The sequence below is a fragment of the Scylla paramamosain genome, chromosome 33, assembly GCF_035594125.1.
Source record: "Scylla paramamosain isolate STU-SP2022 chromosome 33, ASM3559412v1, whole genome shotgun sequence".
Classification (NCBI taxonomy): domain Eukaryota; kingdom Metazoa; phylum Arthropoda; class Malacostraca; order Decapoda; family Portunidae; genus Scylla; species Scylla paramamosain.
Window position 1 is genome coordinate 10,404,868 of NC_087183.1, and position 22,394 is coordinate 10,427,261.

General features: G+C 39.8%; 2 protein-coding genes across 5 annotated transcripts in view; one reads left to right on the forward strand and one right to left on the reverse strand.

Annotated features, from left to right (window-relative positions):
- Positions 1 to 9,433, reverse strand: part of LOC135089664 (zinc finger TRAF-type-containing protein 1 homolog) — a 9,644-nt gene extending 211 nt beyond the window's left edge. Inside the window, exons 1-8 of the mRNA XM_063985558.1 lie at positions 9,175 to 9,433; positions 6,182 to 6,314; positions 5,691 to 5,796; positions 4,657 to 4,765; positions 4,131 to 4,233; positions 3,704 to 3,864; positions 3,199 to 3,401; positions 1 to 2,684 (exon numbers count right to left, since the gene is read on the reverse strand). The exon at positions 1 to 2,684 is cut by the window's left edge and continues 211 nt beyond it. Of these exons, the coding sequence (XP_063841628.1) occupies positions 2,657 to 2,684; positions 3,199 to 3,401; positions 3,704 to 3,864; positions 4,131 to 4,233; positions 4,657 to 4,765; positions 5,691 to 5,796; positions 6,182 to 6,314; positions 9,175 to 9,381 (1,050 nt within the window). The 5' untranslated portion in view covers positions 9,382 to 9,433 and the 3' untranslated portion in view covers positions 1 to 2,656. The remainder of the gene's footprint in view (positions 2,685 to 3,198; positions 3,402 to 3,703; positions 3,865 to 4,130; positions 4,234 to 4,656; positions 4,766 to 5,690; positions 5,797 to 6,181; positions 6,315 to 9,174) is intronic.
- LOC135089662 (uncharacterized) overlaps positions 1 to 22,394 on the forward strand; it is a 45,678-nt gene that overhangs the window by 7,135 nt on the left and 16,149 nt on the right. For 2 of the 4 annotated variants that reach the window (XR_010261574.1, XR_010261575.1), the window contains exons 1-6: positions 13,647 to 14,025; positions 18,800 to 18,946; positions 20,230 to 20,583; positions 20,761 to 21,108; positions 21,436 to 21,882; positions 22,046 to 22,300. Coding sequence is in view for 2 of the 4 variants with exons in the window: in XM_063985556.1 (XP_063841626.1) it covers positions 13,813 to 14,025; positions 18,800 to 18,946; positions 20,230 to 20,583; positions 20,761 to 21,108; positions 21,436 to 21,882; positions 22,046 to 22,300 (1,764 nt within the window). In the remaining 2 variants the exon portion in view is untranslated. Of the gene's footprint in view, positions 1 to 6,902; positions 7,080 to 13,646; positions 14,026 to 18,799; positions 18,947 to 20,229; positions 20,584 to 20,760; positions 21,109 to 21,435; positions 21,883 to 22,045; positions 22,301 to 22,394 lie in introns of those variants that run through there. The other 2 variants (XM_063985556.1, XM_063985557.1) reach the window with 2 other exon arrangements.

The window sequence follows — 22,394 nt, forward strand, 5'->3', positions numbered from 1 at the left end:
TTATTAAACCTACACTTCAATAAATGAGTAAATAAAACCTACAATATATAGAGAATATGAACACAAGTGACTGCAAAACCATTATATATGCACCAAACTACTTTCCTGGACTGGCGTGGGTAGCCCCGAGGTGCCTCACAGTGCACCAAAATGGCAAGTTGATCAGCCTCACTATGAAATTTATTCCTCTTTATTTTGTACTGCCCTTGCTTGCTGGAGACTAAAACCTCTCCTCAATAGTAAATTTAGTTGCATTTACCTTCCTTAAACAGTTTCTATTAATCAGAGTCACAAATATGATAGGGTCTCATAGAATACAATGTGGTAATTCATGGTTGTAGAAAAAAGTATGCAGTATATAATCCAATCACTGAATAAATTTGACACATTGACTGCTTTCCCTTATTTCAATAACTGTATGTTCAACAGGTCAACAATGAGGACTGCTGCCTACACAGCACAGAGCAACTATTTTTTTTATATAAATTACTGCTTCTGAGATGTGAAAATGGGACATTACAAAACAAAGCACTCACACAAGGCACCGTCCCACTGGCTCTCTCGGGGCTGCTCTTGCATTAATCAAAATAGCTATAGTTGCATGGAAAGCAAGTGAAGAATACCATTCAATAATTTAAAATTAAGATCCAACATCTTGGTAAACCCCTAAACTCTGTCCCCAAAGGGCAGCACACGAATGCAATTCTGTATATTCTTATCTCTGGCATATATGCACTTTAAAGATAATTATTAATCCTATATTTTTAAGACACATAAATATTATCATTATATACATCATAAATATTCATTTTCATTATAAATAACAAATATTTGGTATATAAATTTTGCATGTCTCTGGTAGTTTTGAAAACAACACAATGGTCCAGCATGTGGGGAAAATGTTTTTGAAACTGACTCTAGAATTTGACCAATAATCTTAGTTTAGGTAGGTCAAATGGTATGCGGAAAATCTTCATTGGCAACTGTATCTTTGTTACAATTATAAATAAATTATGATGAATATTTTGCAAATATCTCTAGTTTATCATATGTATTACTTAATCTCAACAGTTATTTAATTACTACTGTTAACTGATACTGCCAATAATATTTGGTAGTTCTTATCATGAGCATGCAAATTTCCAATTAAATGCTTCCTATCATACTGAGACAACCGTTGACATAAATGTCGACTCCCTGACTAATTTCATTTTACAAAATTTAAATATTTGTCAGACTACTGGTAAAACCAGCCACAATGTCATCACTGAGAACATGAGATACTTTTTTTTACATAGTCTAGTGAATCATGATGAAATGATTCAGGAGGTCCATTAACAATATAAATATATGATTGCTGTATAGGTAATTAGTTATTTCTACTTCTTGCTTTACTCAAACTAGTTTCTTATTACTGGGACACAAGTTCCAAGCTTTAACTGTCCACATTTCTGATATTCAAACATTTGCAATTAGGTAGATGTGTTAATGTTAATATAATATACTCAGCAAAGTCATTCATAAATCTTTAACATTATCTTTTGTACTGAGTAAGATTTTTATTCATAATAGCATAACTAATATTATGTACCCTGTATAATGTATATCAGATCAATGAAACTGGTTTAGTTCACAGCGGGGCCTACCCAAAGAAAAGCTTGACCAAACCTTTGATACCAATGTCTTGTTTAGTGAAGAATATGCAAGAGAGGACACTCTGAGTAAGCATGATGGGTGATGATCAATTAATTTTACTAAGAAACATAATAGAGATCCTGTGCAGCTACCTGTGCCTGGCCACCATACTTATGCTTAGATTGAAAGATCTGAAGTGTAATAGGGGTGAACTTGAAAGATGTATATCCTCAATGAATTTAGTCACATAAAACTATGATGAAAAAATACTACACATGAGTTTCACTAAATGCCAAATAAATGGTTTGGTGAATACAACTGGTCAATGAGCTTCTAATTTTACATCAAGCTTAATATGAAAGCTTCTGAAGCTTGCAAAGATCCTTACAGAGTGTACATTAATGTGAGCTTGCCTACTGCTTTAGACATAAGTCATTGTGGCACTGTATTATTTCTATGCTGAGACTGCTGTGGTAATGTCACTAATAGCCAAGCTGCAGTCTTCTCATTTCAACATTTACTGTTACCTCAACACCTAGCTGCCTCAAGTCTGTTCAGTTTTATGTGAACATTTTCACTTTGTTTTATATTTCCTACTATCATTAAAATAAAACTAAATATGAACTAAATCAACAAATTTTGCAGGATAGAAGGCAACAGCAATCTATCAACAATAATAATTATTTAGACTTTACTTTTTATCATAGGTTTTCATGAATAACTGTGATGAGGTACACTGATGAAAGCCCTTCATGTCAGTTCCATACATTATTAGACTACATACTTGCACTACTATGTACATATTACATCTTGTCTGGGAAAAATTGGAGAGCATTTTTTTTTTTTTTTTTTACTAATCTGAATAACTGACAAGGGCTCCATGTAATCCCAGTACCACTAAATGCATCAGAAACTAACACGAGCATGTCTTAATCATACCTGCTGCCAGAGTGCTAATGCCATCTCCACAGTGGCACCCAAGAACATGAATTTACAAGTGGGAGTCCAATGGTGCATTCCATTACTTGGTGACCATCCCCATCATCAATCTGCAAGACACCACACCACTCTCAGGAATACCACATTTTTTTTGTTGTGAACAAAATGGTGTGAAATACAGCCTACTTCAATGTGTTTCTATTTAATGAAAAAGAATGAATTCTGAATGCAGGAAATTAATAAACTTGGACAGGACTCTCATGGGATATGTGTGCAAATGATTAGATCTTCATTACATAAAGTGAGGATGAGGTAGGACCTAAGCTCAGAAGATAGGGAGAAGGTACAAGATTAAATGATCTAAGAATAAATGTGTATCAAAGATCATGATTTCATGCATTAACTGAAAGTGTGTGACCATGTGCAATCTGCTGAGAGATTTTGTAATACACATACTGCCAGATCACCTTACTAACCCTGGAGCAGATACAGGAGCTGTTTTGCTTAGATAATTAAGCTACAGACAAGCAGACAAGAAAATCATGAAAAATTTGCTTACTGGGAAACACATGACAACTATTACACCTGCAAGTGACAGATGACATTCACTTGTCACACCCTCACCTGAAGTCAATGATGCGAGCAGCTAAGAGCTTGTTGCACTCTGCACTGTCTGGCAGTGGCAGTGCAAAGAAGGGACTCTCTGTGTTGCTTTCTGTGAACTCAAACTGGCAGATGTGAGGGTTGACTCGCATGTCACCAAAAGGACCTCTCAGGATCATGAAGTGCACCACCATGGGGCTACTTGGCTTGCTCTTTACAATGAGCTGAGGAGAAATAATCATATCGACAACCATGAGGGAAACTCTCATTAATATCAAGTAACAAATAAGGACATCATTAAGATAATGAAACTCACTTGATTAAAAATAAAAAAAAATACAAGAGGTATGAAAACTAGATAGGAAGATTTGAAACATCATTATAGAAAATTTGATAACTAATATATCAGTGAAGGATAAAAATTAATTCTATATTGAGACTTTATTATCTGTAAGGTGTTTGGATATGATAATGCTGAATTAAACAAAGAAGAAAGAGGAACTGAGAACCCCAGACATCCAGTCACCTGGTACGTAATGAAGCGATTACAGGTGAGATGAGGATCCTTCTGGTTGTCATTGAGTCGTGCTTTGATCACCCACTGGTAACTCAGGGCTGAGAATCGACTTGTCTCATAGAACAGCTTGTGGATAAACTCGTCCGTGCGGTATGGCTTCAGCTGCAGGTCTGTTGTTTCAAGGGTGGATAAGAGTAAAGGCAAATACATGAAGCAAATGTAACTGTTGGTGATACATTCTATGTTATGGAGAGACATACTACTAATTTGTTAACTTATCTGTATTACTGATCGTTACCCAAGACAGGGTGTCTACATGAGGATCTGGGGAGAACTGATACAGCTAGTATCTAAATTATATATTATGAAAAATTAATCTGAGCTATATAGATACATACTAGATGCTTAACATTATTACTGAACAAGTAACCCTCACCATTGAAAGTAATCTTCTCAAATGAGAGTACAGACATTATCTGAGTGAATATCTTTGAAGCCTCTTCAACATTTTCTGCTTGCCTCTGCAGATGTGAAAACACCTGGAGAAAAGAGCACAAGTGATGCAAGTTGTTAGCACTGATAATAAAATACTCTTACATGGTATGGTATTTAGTTGTACATTTTTTTGTGAGACTACTGAAGGTATCTTATGAATCATTTACTTAAAAAATGGAGAAGTTGATGACAACTCTTGAAACTTTCCTACAAGAATGGAGAAGTTGATGACAACTCTTAAACTTTCTTATGTTGATGACAACTCTTAAACTTTCTTACAAGATTAAATGGGTAAAAATTTCAGGTAAGATGTTTCTAACCTTCTACTCTTACAATGATCAATTGTCTCTCAATGAGAAGGTGTCAAGGGTGTAGAATGGCTTGCAATGCCTCAGGAGGATAAGCCAAAGTTACTGTGTTAGTGTACTTTGAGAAAACAGATCCTCAAGACAGCTGCTAGTGCTGACCTGAGCTCCACTGTGATTTGGGTGCTGACACTGCTGCTCGTGGCTGTTGACTTCATGATGTGGTCCACGCCACCCACACCCAAGTAAACTGTACTGACAATGCACAGGTCTGGAAAAAAGTGTTACGCCACTGAGGGTCACAGTGGAATGTTTTCTCATTATCATGAAGTGATTATGGACTGATATGGAGTGAATATAATTGTACATACTTCTCATTGAGAAATATTTTGAAAAGTAGTACTAGTGATTGTTGTAATGCCAAATCTGCCCTTTCCAAGAAAAAAATAGAGATTTACTCATCTCAATCGCTGTTCTATTCCCTAGGAACCTGTCTTACTCTCAATACTAATGCATCTACTGCTGCTAAGACCTAATAGCCACAAACTATTATTACTCCACTCCCATCTTGTTGCCACCACACATGCATGCACACACTTCTCTCATCCCTTTTTCACATATTCATTTCTATCCATACTTAATATCCTTTCCTTTCTCTCCAGTGTTATGGGTGATCTTTGTCTTATGACTGGTCCCATGAAAATAAAATAAGTTTCCCCTATCCCTCCCATCTACATGTCCACTGAAGATCAGCCTGATCTACACCATTCACTCAATCACTCAACACTTCTGACACCATCTGTTATAACTCCATTTGAATCTCTGTTCTGTTCACCACTACATGCATTTATATATTTTAAACATCTCAAAATTGCAATACATTACTCAAACCCCTACAATGATTTACATAAGTTAATTCAGTCTTCAAATATAAAAACTAATTTGCAACTCTCTTGGTATATATATATTTTAATTTTCAGAGCAAATAAAGTAAAAGAGATTCATTAATATCTGATAAATCAAATGATTATGGAGATCAATTTAACAGAATACAATTTTGACTACATAGTTTATTAGTATGACCTTAAAAAATATAAAAAATTTATCTTTCTATAAGTGATGGAATGAGTGCAAGGAGCTGCTGGTCTTCCCCAACACTAAGCCCCACCAGGAACGTCAACAACAGCAATATTGACCTTTCCTCACAAAGGTCCACCTCGTGCCGGTCGAGGGAGTTGCGAGGGTACTTCTGGCCACAAAACTGGCACTCGGCAGGCAGCTCCGAGACGGCCTTCTCTACCGCTATGAGATAAACATTGGCGAGGGGGAAACATATCATTATGATCCGCTGAGTTTGGCAATGTCAGTCATGTGGTATGCGGCATATGTGCTAACCCCAGCAGGGTATATGCCAAGGAATCAGTTATGGTAAGACATATTCACTCAATAGAAAATCATAAGTGAGCATCAATGCATAATATTGAATTCAAATGCCTAAGATGAGTTTTAGAATTTATTAAAAAGACAATCAATATTTGTATCTAATTACATGACCACATAATTTCTGTGGGAATATAGTGTGAATATTTGTACAAGGACATTTAATTAAATATTTAGCATTTACTTGACCTCAGTGGAGTTTACATGTCACTGGTGTACTTATCAACCCATTGAAATAACCTCTTACCCAAGTTCCTGGTGGCGAGGGAACGCGATATTTCCACACGACAGTTGGGGCAAGTGGCAGTTTCATCCCGAATTCGAGCATCGGCAAGGAGATGAGTGAAGCAGCCAGCACACATGAGATGTCCATTTGAACACTGACAAAGAATACTTCACTGTAACGCATACTTTTGGTAACTGCTAGATTTAGGCAACAGCAAAAGCCTATTACATTGAATAAGAGTATATTACAACTACTGCTTGAGCAAGATTTATTTATTTTGAGTACTGAAAAATTTATCAACAATTCATGATCTGACTTTATGAAAACATCAAATAGCATGAAAGCGGAGACTATAATTTTTGATGCGATACTCAAAAAGTGTCCTCATTTTCTCTGTAAAGAAATAAACATTACAGAGATTAGTACAACAGCTGCACCATCTTGGGAGGGGAGACAATAATTATAAATCTGTAACAGTTTATATACTCAGCTTCACACACACAACTACATATCTGCTGTATCCTTCTCCAAGTATACTTAATGCAGGGAGATGCATGAGATTTTAGAATTGCATACTGATTGGTTTTAAGGAGGCAGCTTAGTTATTCTTCACGGATATTCAGCAGTGCTATCCTTACCACAGGCTTACCCACTTTTTACACACTGTTCAGCTGTTAATATTAATAAAGCATTAAGAGATTTCACAGCATAAATAAAAACCAAGTTGATTATATTTCTGCAGTGGTCCTGGTGCCCTACACAAGATTGCAACATCCTGAGGTGGGAAGGAAAGGATTGGCGAACACCTCCCTCTGATTCAGCACCATCTTGGGGCAAGGGAAGGTTGGCACTCTTCTCCTCAAGGTGAAGGTTCTTACAACAGCTTGTGGAACACCACCATTGTGAGAAAGTTTCCAAGGTAAAGTAGACTAATACTAAAATTGACAGATAAGGTTCTTATCCCAAGTGCATAGGAGGAAGTATGAGAGTAAGGAAAGAGAATAAACAAAAACAGTACATGAAAATGCATGAGTTAAGACAGATAAGAAAAGCAAAGATTGAAGAATATTTTAGAGTAAGATGCCTATATACTGCAAGTCATCCATGAACTGAAATTATTGTGTTAATGAATTGTACTCCAGACTCATTGCTTAGGTAATTTTGAGTTCTCAGATTTAATTGACAAAAAGTTTTCTCTGATGGCATGCCCTGGCCTTACTTTTATTCATTAAGGTTTTTGAAGCTTGAACAAAAAAAAACTTTTACACTTGCTTAAATATAATTTTTCAGTCAGTACACTCTTGATGTCTAGAGTATTTTGTTAGAATAAGCTGAGATGTCTTGAACTCCGAGTTAACTGCACTTATTGATACTTAGTCATATAAAGTCACTGAGTGTATCTCTATAACTATGATCTTAGGTGTAATAATTAATCTTGACAAGGTACATACACTTACTAATTTATGTTTCAAAAGCAAGTTTCATGACAATAAAAACTATATCATTTAATCTGCCAATAATTCTTGAGATGTTAAAAAGTTATAATAAAAATTTTAGAGCCATTCATTCAGTACTATGATGTTAACAGATCATCATTCATATCTAGTTTTCAATTGTCAGCCAATTTTACTAATAAAATTAAGCAATTAGTATAGATAAAACTTCAGATGTTTTAAATTTGGGCATTAAGTTGATGTATTTCCTCTGCTACATTATAGATATATGCAAAACAATTTCTGAAAGCTATGTATTTTAGAGAAACATGGATATATTCAAAATAGTGCAAAACTGTATAAACCTTTTATTTTTCTAAATTAATTCATACAGCATACTCATACTCTTACAAGAATGATCTTAAAACAATACTGTAAAATTTCCCAGACTGAAGAGACTCTGAAGTACAAGAACAAGATTTCTTTAGAATGACACAAGACACCAACCCTTGCCCTTAACACTGTGTGTCTTCTCTGCCGCGATGACAATCCGGACAAAATTATCGGTGACACTCGACGTTCTCACAAAATCCGTGAAAGATTTGACCACCTGAACTATGTCAGTTAACTACTTAGCAATATTTTCTTTTATTGATAACAAAATTATCCACCTTGATATGTTATAAAAATACAAACAAAAAAATTACACAAATACATTAGGGACTACTAACAGTAGGTATAACTGCATAAATACATGGGTACAAGAAGTTCTTTTGGACTTTGATATTTAAAGCTATAAACAGTAGCCATCATTCTTACCTCTTAACTTTTTTTTTTTTTGTCAACTAGCAACATGAAATACAGTGTTTTATGCGAGAGATTAAAAAAAATATAAATATGCTGGAAAACAAAGTTATTATGAGCCATTAATACAATGAATACATCTTTCTACTAATTGTTTATAGCCATGTATGTTAAGTATGAAGGCAGTTCCTAATGTTTGTGTCCTCTCCCAATAGTGACAATCCTGCTCACAGCTTCATTATATACCAAAAGAATACTATTACTGCAAGTAAGAGTTCTTATATAGCAGCTGAAAGAGAAAGGTTAACACACTCATTTCATCATGCACCTATTTCCTAACTCTTCATGCCTCAGGTATGGAGCATTAAAGGCAATTGACATGAAATTTCAACCATAATTACTGAAAATAAGCAATAATTCTGCTGATCGTAATGTTTGCGAAAAATATCAGTTGAATCTGATCCAGCTATCTCTCCAACAACTAATCGCAGCAGTTCCACCCGCTTTTCAGCATGTCAAGCAGTGGTCTGCCGCACGCCTAGCAGGAACACGGGCGGCACCAAGGCTGACCATCATGTCTACTTCTCACGCGCTCCTAACTCCTCACCTCGTCCGTCAGGCCACACCACACTACTCAGCAACACTGCCGCTAACTGATAAAATCTGACTCTCCCTCTCCTCACGCAACCCCCCCAAGCTCTATGAAACACATAGGCAGGCGAGCTTATGTTGAGCCCTGCAGGCCCGTCCCTCGCCCAAAATGGCCCTCCCACTGACCTGGTACACTGCTGACCGGGGCAGGTCGAGACAGACAGCGCAACATAAAATGCCCCCCAGGCGAGCCTCCAGTTTATTTTCATTGTCATCACGACCACATGCCTCCAGGCGAGGCTTTTTGGAGGCTACATCGTCCTCCTTAGTCTCTTCAAGCCGTTTTTCTGCTACAGCTGTCGCGCTGGAGGAGGCAGCCACTGGCTCCGTCATGGTGTCTGCTGCTCGACTGGTTTGTTTTCCTGTGATCAGCTGTTCGCACAGGCGTGTCCGGCGCAGGTCGCCCCTCCGAAAAACAAAGTAGTTCCTCATCTATCTCCTTTTTTTACGCTTCTGTCTTTTATTATTCAATTTATTTTGTTGTAATTATGATATTAGTTTACTTCCTGAATGAGTAGTAAATTAGTGGGCGATCTTGGAAGGCAGAAAGTGGAAGTAGTCCACGGGGCTTTGTTACGACATTGCGTAAAAAGGAGGACACGAAATCAGACATTGGAGATTTTTAGTTTCGCGTTCAGCGAAGTTACCCGTGACAGTGAGAAACATGCCTTTAAAAATTCAACACGATGTGTATAATTTAAATCTAATGAGCTTTTTGGAATAAATTCCGTCCCTGCGAACAGTTCAGGGTGAAACATCAGAATGGACAAGACACCCCTGAGAAAGTAAAGCACAAAGAGGTTGAGTCTGCCAGCTGCATCGACGCCCAATCTACGCAGCAATGTCGGAACTGTTCATTGTTACGTGTCCGGAGATCCTGTCACCCTAAACCATTTACATCCCAAATATGTCTATCTTCCATGACCGCATAGTCTCCGCTAACCCGTTTCTTTCTCTAGCGACACCTATCTATGTGTGTGAGTGGATACCTGTGTGGGTGTGTATGTGTGTGTGTAACGAAGTTGTAGACAAAATTAAACTACGCAGTATGAAATGAGCAACATACGACGATGTAGAGAATTTCTCTCTCTCTCTCTCTCTCTCTCTCTCTCTCTCTCTCTCGTAACAAAGATAAAAGATTTTTCTTTTCATTTCTGCCGACGCATCGCAATAATAGAAAATACAATATATATATATATATATATATATATATATATATATATATATATATATATATATATATATATATATATATATATATATATATATATATATATATATATATATTGTGTGTGTGTGTGTGTGTGTGTGTGTGTGTGTGTGTGTGTGTGTGTGAGCCACAGCAACAACGTAAATAGCAATAGGTATATCTACAAGCCATTTCTATTTTATTTTTTAATTCCAGAAATGAATAAGAAACAAATTGAAAAGAAAATGTAAAGTTTGAAAACAGAAATTACAACACTGGAGTTTTTATACCAGTCACAGTTTTCCATGTCTCTTTATGTCGTGAAATAGATTACGTAGATATTTTATAGGAAACCGTGTGAGCGTGCGTCTCTTCATTTCACTACAATTCTCAATCACAATGGAACGGAAGCAAGACAATGATATGGGTGATATGCGTTAGGCCATACTTCTTTGACAACACACACACACACACACACACACACCATCATGGAGAACACACATTACTCCTAGACTTGATGAAACCTTTCAGTAGGCTTCCAGTAAATGAAATGGCACTTCTACTATTGCTACTATTGTTTGTAAATATAATAACAAAAACAACAACAACAACAACAACAACAACAACAACAACAACAACAATAATAATAATAATAATAATAATAATGATAATAATAATGATAATAATAATAACAACAACAACAACAAACATTTACATGCAGCCTTTACCAGAAGCCTTTTAATGAAACGCAGGAAATAGGTGCAACTCTTAATATCAGTCACAATGATATAGTAGTAGCAGTAGCAGCAGCAGCAGCAGCAGTAGTAGTAGTAGTAGCAGTAGAGAGAGCAGCTAACCACAAGCATCCACTCCCTCTTCCATGCTGATTCACTGCGTTACTTTCCCTGACGCAACATTCATAGCAGCGGGCCAGGTACTTCTTACCACGCATACACCGAATAACAAGATGTGCAGTATGTCAGACGGAACATTTTGGAGGCATTATTACCTGTGTTCTTGTACGACAGATAACACTAACTGGTTCTATTCTATCCCTGTTAAGAAGTGTATTCATCTACATAATTTTCTAACAGTTTGTAGGCCTGTTTCGTGTCGTTGTGTTGATCTCTGGGATATTGCTTTTGTAACGGCACACGTGGTTGCAGAGCCTTGACCTCTTATACGTCAAATTTGTCAGTTCTTTTTCTTTCTGCTGTGTTTTTCCTTTTCCATATTCTGTTTCTTTAATTATTCGTTCTGATTGTTATGTATATGGCTGATGTCTTTTTGAAATGTCTTCCATCTCCTATTATACCTTTGTCCTTTAACTAGAGCTTTATTTTTCCTTCTCTCTTTTCTCCTTCTCACACACACCTTGTTTACTCATTAGTAACGTCCTTGTCTGTTGATTGGTGGGTTGGGGTTCGCTCCTCCAGGTTTATTGAAAGTTTTCACTGATGAGTAATAAGCGATCATTGACTGTCCCCCAACCCCTAAATAAAAGGACTGGGAGTGGTGCATGTAGACTGGACTGTAGTATGATGTCTTTGTTTTCTCGAGTAGGGTCCCCAAGGCAGTGAATGAACCCAGCCAGCCTCAGTACACACACTGGGCTGCTTGATGTGATAGTAATAATGATAACCATATTTATTTCTTGCTATATGAATAGTAAAGTCTTCGGATGGCAGCTTAACCTCCCCCACCCCACACACACACACATTCACATATGTCAGTACATTCGACATTTGTACACACACACACACACACATCACATACGTCAGTATACTCGTATTCGACATTTGTGTACACACACACACACACACACACACACACACTCTCTCTCTCTCTCTCTCTCTCTCTCTCTCTCTCTCTCTCTCTCTCTCTCTCTTCAAAGAACCTCTCATCTTATTTCCGTATATTGTAACAGAAGTTGTCAAACCTTTCACTGGCTTCGATTAGCGATTAATGGATGAACTCAATGTCTGATACGTGTTGGCTCTTTCAATAACACCTTTGCTTCCAGTGCACAAACTGCCTTGAGTTTAGACAACTTGACTATCCATGGTGGCGACTGTAAGCTGTGTAGTTTGGCTGCACAGTGTGGCGTGATGCAGGCCATGTGGGGTGTCATATGCAGCCGTGCCACATAGTGTGGCACTAAGCATATATGTATTAAAGCAAAGTCAATAGAATTCTGTTGGCCTTCCACTGAGATGTTCACACGCAGCAGCTGCCGTCATGGTTTGTAGGTGACGGCGTGTGCCATGTGACTTGTGAAAAGAGCCGATGACAAGAACAACTGTTTCTTTGCCATGGCAACTCCATCTTGAACACACGTTGAGTTGCATTCAAGCAGTACATTCCAGATGACGGGGAGGAATAGTGACTACTTTGGCACTTGCTTATTTTCCAATGAAATGAAGCGGCCATTCATATATGTTTTGAGATTCTCGCAAAAAAAAAAAAAAAAAAAAAAACGGGAGAAAATTGCAAAAAATATCCTCTGAACATTCCCTGAAAAAAAAAGAATAAATAAATAAATAAAGTAGGTGAGTGAAATAAACAAACCTTTATATTTATTTGCTGTTTTACAGTCACTAATAATAAAAGTCTGTCATGTCATTTTACTTTACTTTCATTACGGAATAGTTTGTATACTTCCCTTTAGCAGAAGTGACGTGGTACCTTTTCTACATCCACGATGACGCTGGCAGTGCCGTCTGATCACAATCAATCAATCCGCACAGTGAAAACGTTCGAAGACAAGACATGAGGCGGCGTCTTCCTCCTGCCCGCCTTGGTTCATCTCAAGTTTTTGGGGTTTTTGCAGGCATACCTTGACGCTTTCTGTGAATTTCAGTCGAGTCGCACAGAGTAAATATGGCGATGATGATGATGATGATGATGATGATGATGCAAGTATCAAGATTTAGATTTTAGATAGATACTGAGTGGTGAATCTTCACACTTTTTGGGAGGGAGAAGAGTCCCTTGGCTCCACCTCCCCAAAGCTCAGCCACGTAGTGAAGTAGGTGCTCAGCCATTTGCCATTTTTGTGATAAAGAGAAGTAGGTGAGGTGTTTGCTTACAGTGTTCGAGGATGATAAATACCTAAGTGTACAGAATAGTGAGTGAAGGTGATGTGGGAGAGGGAAAAGAGGGCTTTGGTGAGTGTGTGGCGGCGGTATGGTATAAGACAGGAAACGTGCTGTGGTGACGAAGATGAGGATACGTCAAAGGACACTTCATGACGTGTAGACACCCCGAGTCCGGTTTGTCGGTTTGTGTGAACAATTTGTGTGTCTAATTATGCATATGTGTGTGTGTGTGTGTGTGGGTGGGTGGGTGGGAGGAACACTGTCAGTTGTCTCCTGATATAGCAGGCCTGTGGGTGATAAGGTAGTTGCTATCTGTTGGCCTCAGTCCACAAGATCTGACGCAGCACGGTTCTCGTCAGTCTGTAGAATGTGTCAGGCCCCAGACACGCCGAGGCCTTAGAGAGCCAGTGAGAGCCACTCCACGGCGATCCTCAGTGTTCCGTGCCGCCCTGACACTCCTCGTGTTTGCCCTGCAGGATGGTGACCATGCAGAGGTGGCACGCCGTCAGCCTGGCACTGGTGGTGGCGGCGTCGTGGACTGTGACAGCTGTGACGGTTGATCCCACCATCTCCCCTGAGATGACCAGAAATGCCACTGCTGACGATCCACTGACGGTGCAAAGCCAGAGCAAGTACTGCGACTGGGACAGAGCGCTGGGTCCCGTCTGTGTCTACAATACCACCACGCAGGTAAGTGCATCTGGAGGCGGCGAGGCCATGCCTGGATGCGCTGCCCTGTTCTCACCATTAGGGGCTGGTGTGGGAGGAGCAGATGGTGTCCTGATCTGGAATCAAATAGACGTCGGTCCACCAGAACTATGCACGGTGACTGCATGGAGCCGAGCATACGTGGCATTCCCTCTGCTGGCTCAGGGTGAAGGTGAGGCGCGGCAGTGAAGGGTTCAGAGAGTACGGCAGGACACGTGTTGTTAGCTGTCACCTGTGTTACGTTGTTACTCGTGTGTGAAGTTCGGTCCAGGGCAGAGCTTCATAATACGTCAGTTGGGTAGAGATACGGAATGAAGCCGCCGTAAGTGCATCTGGCAATAGTCACTAGATACTCGTGTTTCACCGCATGACTTGACTGTTGACTTAGGATGCTGACTTAGGATTTGCTCAACACTTAACGATTTAATGAATACTAAACAGAAAACTTTCCATTAACTTCTCCAGTCAAATCTGATATTCTGTTATTTATCGATCTAAAATTTTTAATGCTGACTACTGATAAGACAAGTGACGATTGATTGCTGTATCTCGGCGCCTGCAAGCCTGGGTCACAGGGCACCGCCGTGGTGACAAGTGGAGTGACCTGCGGTGTTGGATCCAGATTCATCAACACTCCAAGCACATTCCTCTGGTGTTCAACTTCCCTTTCTTCCTTTCTATCGATTCACACTTCGTTTGACTTTATTTCTTTTAACACAGAAAAAAGTCGGTTAAAAAAAAAAAAAACATGAATATTCTTAGAAACGATGCAAAATTGTCATTGCATAACATAAGAGTGCGTCACTTAACATCACGCGATAAACAGGACATGGGTAACACCGACTGGCAACATCAACTGTCAGATATTTACAATGAAAAAAAAAAAGTATCAGATTTGAACCTTGAAAATTGACTTAATCCTCGGGACTCGGTTTCACAGACTCAGCCATGATATTAACTTGACGTTCTGGAATAATGATAAGAAAAAAAAAAAAAAAAGAATCAAAGAAATTACATACTTATCATGGAGGACCTGTTTGTGACTCGCTGCCGAGTGCACTGTTGCGTCATCATGGCTTGCTCAGTGCAGTCATATCTCAAAGCATTCTGAACACTCACCAAGACGTCTCCTTAGTCGACCAGGAGGAGGAGGAGAAGGAGGAGGATTAGGATTAGGAGGAGGAGGAGGAGGAAAAAAAAAGAAGAAAGGAAGGGATAGGGAACCAGAGGAATAAAAGGAAGGGACGGCGGATACAAGGAGGAGAAAAGGTTACATAATAGGAAGGGCAAGAAGAGGAGGGCCAACAAGACAGAGAGGAAACAGAAATGACAGAGAGATTGGGGTAGAAAAGTTAGACAGGAGGAGGAGGAGAAGGAGGAAGAACAGCAAGAAGAAGGAGAAAAGACAGCAAAGAGGAGGAGAATGAGGAGAAAAAATAACAGCAAGAAGGAGGAGAAGGAGAAAGAGAAAGAACAGTGAGGAGGAAAAGAAGGAATATATAGAAAGGACAGCAAGGAGGAGAAGAAAAGGTAGACAGGAACAGGAGCAAGGGAAGAGACAGCGAGGCAGAAGGAGGAGGAAGAGAAGTAGGACTCATTCCCCAGGCATCCCTCGCGTCTGGACCCACTGACGGAGGGCACATAACAAACAACCTTTATGTAATTGGTAATGTTGTGCGGAGCTGAATGAGGATGATGTATGTGAAGGAAGAGCTTGCAAATAACAATGGAAAATACAATGCTACTGTGCTTCTTGATAAATACAGCCTCGTTTACCAGATTAAGATATCATATAAAAAGTGTTCCCCATATATTTATCGTCAGACTTTCACCTACTCTCTACACTGGTTCATTTCCTGCTCAGTGTAGGTGTTGCGAGGGTTAGATAGTTCACGTTCCCTCTGTTTAGTTCACCAGTATCATCTACATATATTTCTTCCTTATCCAATATAGCCATCGTGCTCCTTTACCCAAAGTCAACAAGTACTATGTAGAAATTACTCATCTTTGCTCAACACAGGCCCGATTCTTAATTAAACGGTTTAGTAACCTTCAACACGCTCTAGTGCAAGGTGTTGGAGTTTTCACGAGTGTTTGCATGATTCCAGTGATGATTTAATAAGGATTTCGCATTGTCAATGGAAATTAAAACATTTATATCCTCTGAGCTATTCAAGGGAGAAATCCTTACCTATCTTATCTTGATTATCACTTGAAGGGGGATTGACGGCTTGCACCACCACCACCACCACAACCACCACCACCACCACCAGCACCATCACCATCACCATCACCCCACCACGACCACCACGACCACCACAGCAACAAGGTCAATTACACATGAAGACAAACATAAAAAAACACAACTTTCCAGTGATTCTAGTGCCAAATAACAAAGTTACTAACTGGGTCGTAAACTGACGGGTATATGTGAGATGAAGGTGGATTCTGAAGGTGTAGATCGCGTAGCTGCATAGCTCAGGTTGCCGCCGGCTTGTCTCGTCCTCTAATGCTATCAGTGATAAAACTTTGAAGTCTCAGAGCCCTATTCTTGCTCGGTGCCTTATATCAGGAATTTATAACTTTTAACAGGCTCTGTTAGGAGTTATTAGAGTATTCAAGGGTGTTTTCATGATTCTAGTCTAGCAAGAATTCTGCATCGTCAGTGAGGAAACCATCCATGAATATTTGACTAATCTTCTCTGCAGCCTTTGAAAGATACACAGTTGTTGTGCGATAGCGAAGCGTCTAAAAATTCAAATCTTGATGAAATGAGTGAACTGTGGGAGGAAAGGTTACATAAAGAGGAATGAAAATGAAAGCACACCTTTTAATATGAAAATGAGGAAAAGGGAACTTGAACTATGAAATAGGGACTTACGGAAGGGAATAGAAAAAAAAAATAAAATAAAATAAATAAAAGTTACAAAAGGAGACGAAAATCAGAAAACGATGACCATGAACATGAAAACACATGTTAAATATACGTAACAAAGCTGATGAAGCTTTAGATAGAATGTTAATGAACAATGGAGGGGAAAAAAAACAAAAAAGAGGAAAGGGCAGTGAATAATGGAGAAGAGAGAAGGGAAAAGAGAAAGCGAAATACATCTACGAAATAGAAAAATAAAAAAAAGTAAATAAATGGGAATGGGCAACGAAGAGAAATGCCCAAAAAGGGAAGACGAAAATAAACTGAGCTGCTAGCAAGAACATGAAGACAAATGTTGAATCTACATGACAATGGTGATGCGAGCAATGGACGGCAGTAATGAATGAACGTTGAAAGGAAAGCTCAGGAAAGAAGAAATGAAATAAGAAACATAACGATTAGAAGGAAAACAAAGGGAAATAAGAGGGGTGAACAATGAAAGTGATGATGAAGCACTGGGTGTTAATGAAGGCAGTGAGCAAAAGGAGGAAGGGTTACAAAAGAGACGGATATGAAACAGAATATTTAAGTGGAGGATTAGAAGTGTATATATTAAGTGATGAAACAATTTGACACGATGTGAATAAAATAAGAAATTAAAATGAGATGGCTGAGCAAGAGACGAAAAGAACACAAAACAAAACAGGATATGTGATAAGTCATATAACAACAGAAGTGATAAATATGTGTCTTCCTGCACGCTGAGTAGATAATGTCGTGTTATGTTGCGTTGTGTTAGGTTAGGTTAAGTTAGGTTAGGTTAAGTTAGATTAAGTTAGGTTAGGTTAGGTTAGGTTAGATTGATGCATGAATGATGAAATGTTGTTATTACTATTATTATTACTACTTTTAGATTAAATATATCTTATCTAACATTACTAAGCATTTCTCGTGGCAATGTCTGAACTACAACTATAATAAAAATAAAGGAAATAATAAAGTCCCTTAGCTTTTAATTATATACTTATTATTCTTTTTATTTTTCCTTGTTTTATGGAGTGTTTCGTAATAATTCTTAATAATTGTGCCTCATGTCTTTGTCTACCTTCGTGCTTCGTTTGGGAGAAAATATTCCTTCTTTATTTGTGTGTGTGTGTGTGTGTGTGTGTGTGCGTAGTTGCAAGCAATATCACTACTAACTTCTTTCTTCCTTCGTTTCCTGTTCTTATGTTCCTCCTCACTCTTCTTTCTTCTTTTTAGTTCTTCTTTCCCTTTCTTTATTTTCTTCACGGGCTTTGTTGTTTTTCTTTCTTCTTTTCATTTTTTTCTTTGTCGTCATCTTTTCTTTTTCATCGTTTTCTTCTTAATGTATCTCTTCCTCTTTCTTTTCTTTTCTTATAATTTTTACTATCTCTTAACTCTTTTTCTTCTTCTTCTTCTTTTCCTTCTTCTTCTTCTTCTTCCTCTCTCTTTTTTTTGTCGTTTTCTTTTTTATATATCCTCCTCTTTCTTTTTATTTTCTTCCCATTCTTATTGCTGGCACTTATTCTCTTTTTCTTCATCCTCTTTTCCTTCTTTTCTTTTCTTACGTTTTCTTTTTTATATATCCTCCTCCTCTAGCTAGCACTTATCTTCTTCTTTCCTTTTATTTGTTGTTTTCCTTTTAGTATATTATCTTTCTTCTTTTCTTCTCATTCTTATTGCTAGCACTTATCTTCTTCCTCCTCTCATCCTCCTTCTTCTTCTCATCCTCCCTCTATTTCATCTTGTCATCCTCTTCTTCTCACCAATTTCAAAATCCTCATCGTTCCTTTCCTTGCATCACACATCAAAGTCACTCTAAGCCAGACTATATACATCCCTCTCTTCGTATTCTTCCCTCAGGTGGTGGTAGTGCCGGAGGGGCTCTCGTTCACTTCGGGGCAGCTGGAACTGGAGATCCATAATGCCAGTGTGGTGAACCTCTACCCGACCTGCGTGTCCTGGATCCAGATTTATCACACCGGGATGATTCACACGTTTCCCTCCGAGGTGAGGTTATAGGGGGCCAGGAGGAGGAGGAGGAGGAGGAGGAGGAGGAGGATAGGAAGGGATAGGGAACCAGAGAAAGAAAAGGAAGAGACAACGGGATACAAGGAAGAGAAAAAGGTTAGATATGAAGAACAGGAAAATGAAGGACAACAAGATAGGAAGAGGGGAAAGAGAAAGGACAGTGGGACAGGAGGAGGAGGAGGAGAAGGAGGAGGAAGAGGAGGAACTATCTAGAAAATTGCTATGAAGGAAAGACTAACTGAAAGTGATTTTGTACTTTTCATAGGAAACTACTGATAAAAAAAGTAAAAAAAAAATATGAAGAAAGATGTAGGGATTTATTTATTTTTTTTTTTATGGAGAAATACTGTTGAAAGAAAAAAATCACTATATTACTAACATCCTTTCTTAGCTAACGTCACCAAAAACCTATTTCACTCTTACTATAACACCACCAAGACACTTAAAATGGATAACTACTGGTAAAAGGAAATTTTCATTATATTCATCAACATCCTTCGTTCTTCAGCCAGTGCCAAGTATTTTATCAACATCCTCTCTTCTTCAGCTAACGCCAACAAAACAACGATACTCATTTCTCCTACTACAACACCACCAAGATACACCATTGTTGTTTGTCCCTCCTACAACACTAACAAGCTAACGACACAGTACCCACACCCTCCTCCCACTGGTTTATCTTCACCCACAAGTAATGCACTGACATTCACCACCACCGTGATACCAGCACTCTCGATTTCACAAACTTCCTTCACTGACCATATCATTTTATCCCCCTTATCAGCACCCTCCCCTCGTTGTCTTATCTCCTTTTTTTTTTTTTTTTTGGCAACACAAACGCATCTCCACCACCACCAACCTTTCACACACCCTTTCAACCCATTCCTGACGCTATGCACATTTTGTCTCTCTTCGTCATCTTACTAAACAAAAATGTAACTGTAGCCACTGCGAGGTTTTATTTCCTCGGTTTGTTACATTTGCTATCTGTGGCGTCTTTCAAATTTGCATTCTCAACCTGCACTAAACCATTTCATCCGGGAACTACCAGCATCACTAACTGCCATACCCTTATTTATCTTTTTCTTTGCTGCGCCGAGTCATTAGGAAGCTTTAAAAGGAGATGAAGTCAGTTTATGAATAGGGATGATAGGTAAGTATATGTGCGTATATGTATCGATGTTTTATACAGGAACCGTCACGAGTAGGCCTGGTGGCTTCTTGCTGTTTCCTTTATGTTCTTATGTTCTCACGTCACGCAGAGGCGCTTCGAATGCCGTACTTGGCTCCGCATCTACAGTTCCAAGGTGGGGCGAGTGGAGCACGGCGTGAAGGACCTCACCCTGCAGGACTCCGAGGTGGACACCATCAAACTCATCAATCAGAGGGACTTCATGGCCATCAACTCCACCATTAACGAGATCGAGCAGCTTGACTGGGGAGGCTACAGGTCCACCGTGCTTAACACCACCATCAAGCGGTTGGCGGGCGTGGAGGCGCGGGACAGCTGGTATGTGGTCGGAGGGCGCTTTGGTGCAGTGGCGAGTGGCGGTATTGTGTTCAACGCCAAGGAGATGTCCGTCATTAACAGCACCATCAACCACATGTCCTCCAAGGTGAGTGGGTATATCCGCTTGTATTTAACTTATGTGTTTACATACCTGTATTTTCTTACTTGCATTTATCTTTTGTATTTACCTATTGCATTTACTCTCTCTCTCTCTCTCTCTCTCTCTCTCTCTCTCTCTCTCTCTCTCTCTCTCTCTCTCTCTCTCTCTCTCTCTTTCAAACAGGCCCTCACCATCAAAAGCGGGACGGTATCCTTCGCTAACGTCACCATATCCTACCTGGAAGCGATGGCTATCACTCTGGCAAGTCCTACGGCATCCCTTTCTCTCTCCAACGTCACCATCAGAGCCGCCAACGCCCCCTGCTTCGTCATCCTTGACAGGGAAAGGATAAAATTGGAAAATGTGACGGTTTTCAGTATCCCCACTAACGAGAACTCTTCCTTCTTCCAATTCCTTGATGATGATTTAGGAGGCGAGAAGAACGCATCCAAGTCGACGATTAAGGATCTGGGCCGGAAGTGCTCTTTTAATGAAACTACTGTGTCCTGCGATCATGCCGGTTTGGAGGAGGTGAGTGGTTCCTGGTGCCTTGGGGTTCCAGTGTTTGCATAGTTGTAAGACCATCAACTATGTGAAGGGAACGAAGAGATTTTACAGTGTTTCCTGTATGGCTTATGATCTTACAGCTCCTCTTCCTATTACTACTATCTTTTTATGTAAGAGGGTCGCTGACCATGGGAAACAAAGGAAAAAATGAAAGATAAAAATAAAATCGCAACTGAGGTATTAGTCTAAAAGAGAAGAAATTAACAACATCACCGACTACACTACTACTACTACTACTACTACTACTACTATGACTATTACCACTACGACGACTGAACCTTCTTTCCCCAGGACGTGTTGATCGAGATTGTTGGCGAGGACATACACGACTTCAAACAAGTACACATCAGCAACGTCAGCTCCCTCCTGGTCACCTCCACGGGATGCCAGACGGACCTACGACTGGAGAACGTGCACGCCACCCTCCCTCACCTCACCGCCTTGCCTAGGGAGAACGAGGAGGGTTGCAACGTCACGGTCTCCGCCAAGAACTCGTCCCTAAATGTGGTGTGGGCGAAAAATATCAATAACTTCAACGCGGTATCCTCCACTGTCAAACGAATCCACGGGGGCAGTCTGGACAGCTTCACCCTCACCAAGTCTTCCGTGCAGGAGATTGATGAGGTGGAGGTGGCGGGGAGCGGTGCTGTCTGGTCCAAAGCGGTTTTCCTAGTCAGCATCTCCATCACTCTGAAAGCGCCGCTCATCTCCTCCGTCATTAACTTTTCTCATATCGTGGTGAGGGCTACTTTTTTTGAAGAGAGAGAGAGAGAGAGAGAGAGAGAGAGAGAGAGAGAGAGAGAGAGAGAGAGAGAGAGAGAGAGACCTATAAATTACTGTAAGTACCAACCAAACCAAACCTAACCTTCCCTGTCACACTCCCCGCCACTCTCCACCACAGCACCACATGGGCGAGAATTCCTTCATTATAGACCATCCCGGCAAGACCTCTAAGCTGGACGCCTGGATGCTGGGCTGGATGGAGCGGCACAGCATCGTGGTGAAGAACGGCAGCCACGTGGAGCTTAGCAACATGGTGGCCGTGAGCGTGGCAGAGGAGGCGATCTACCTGGAGGAGGGAGCCACAGCCACGTGTAGAAACATCAGGATACTGCAGAGTCCCGTGTACATCTTCTCCGTCGCGTCCCGAAGCCAGGTGTGTGTGTGTGTGTGTGTGTGTGTGTGTGTGTGTGTGTGTACTATCTGCATTTTTACAGGATTGAGTCAAGGGTATTTTTCATTTTATTAAT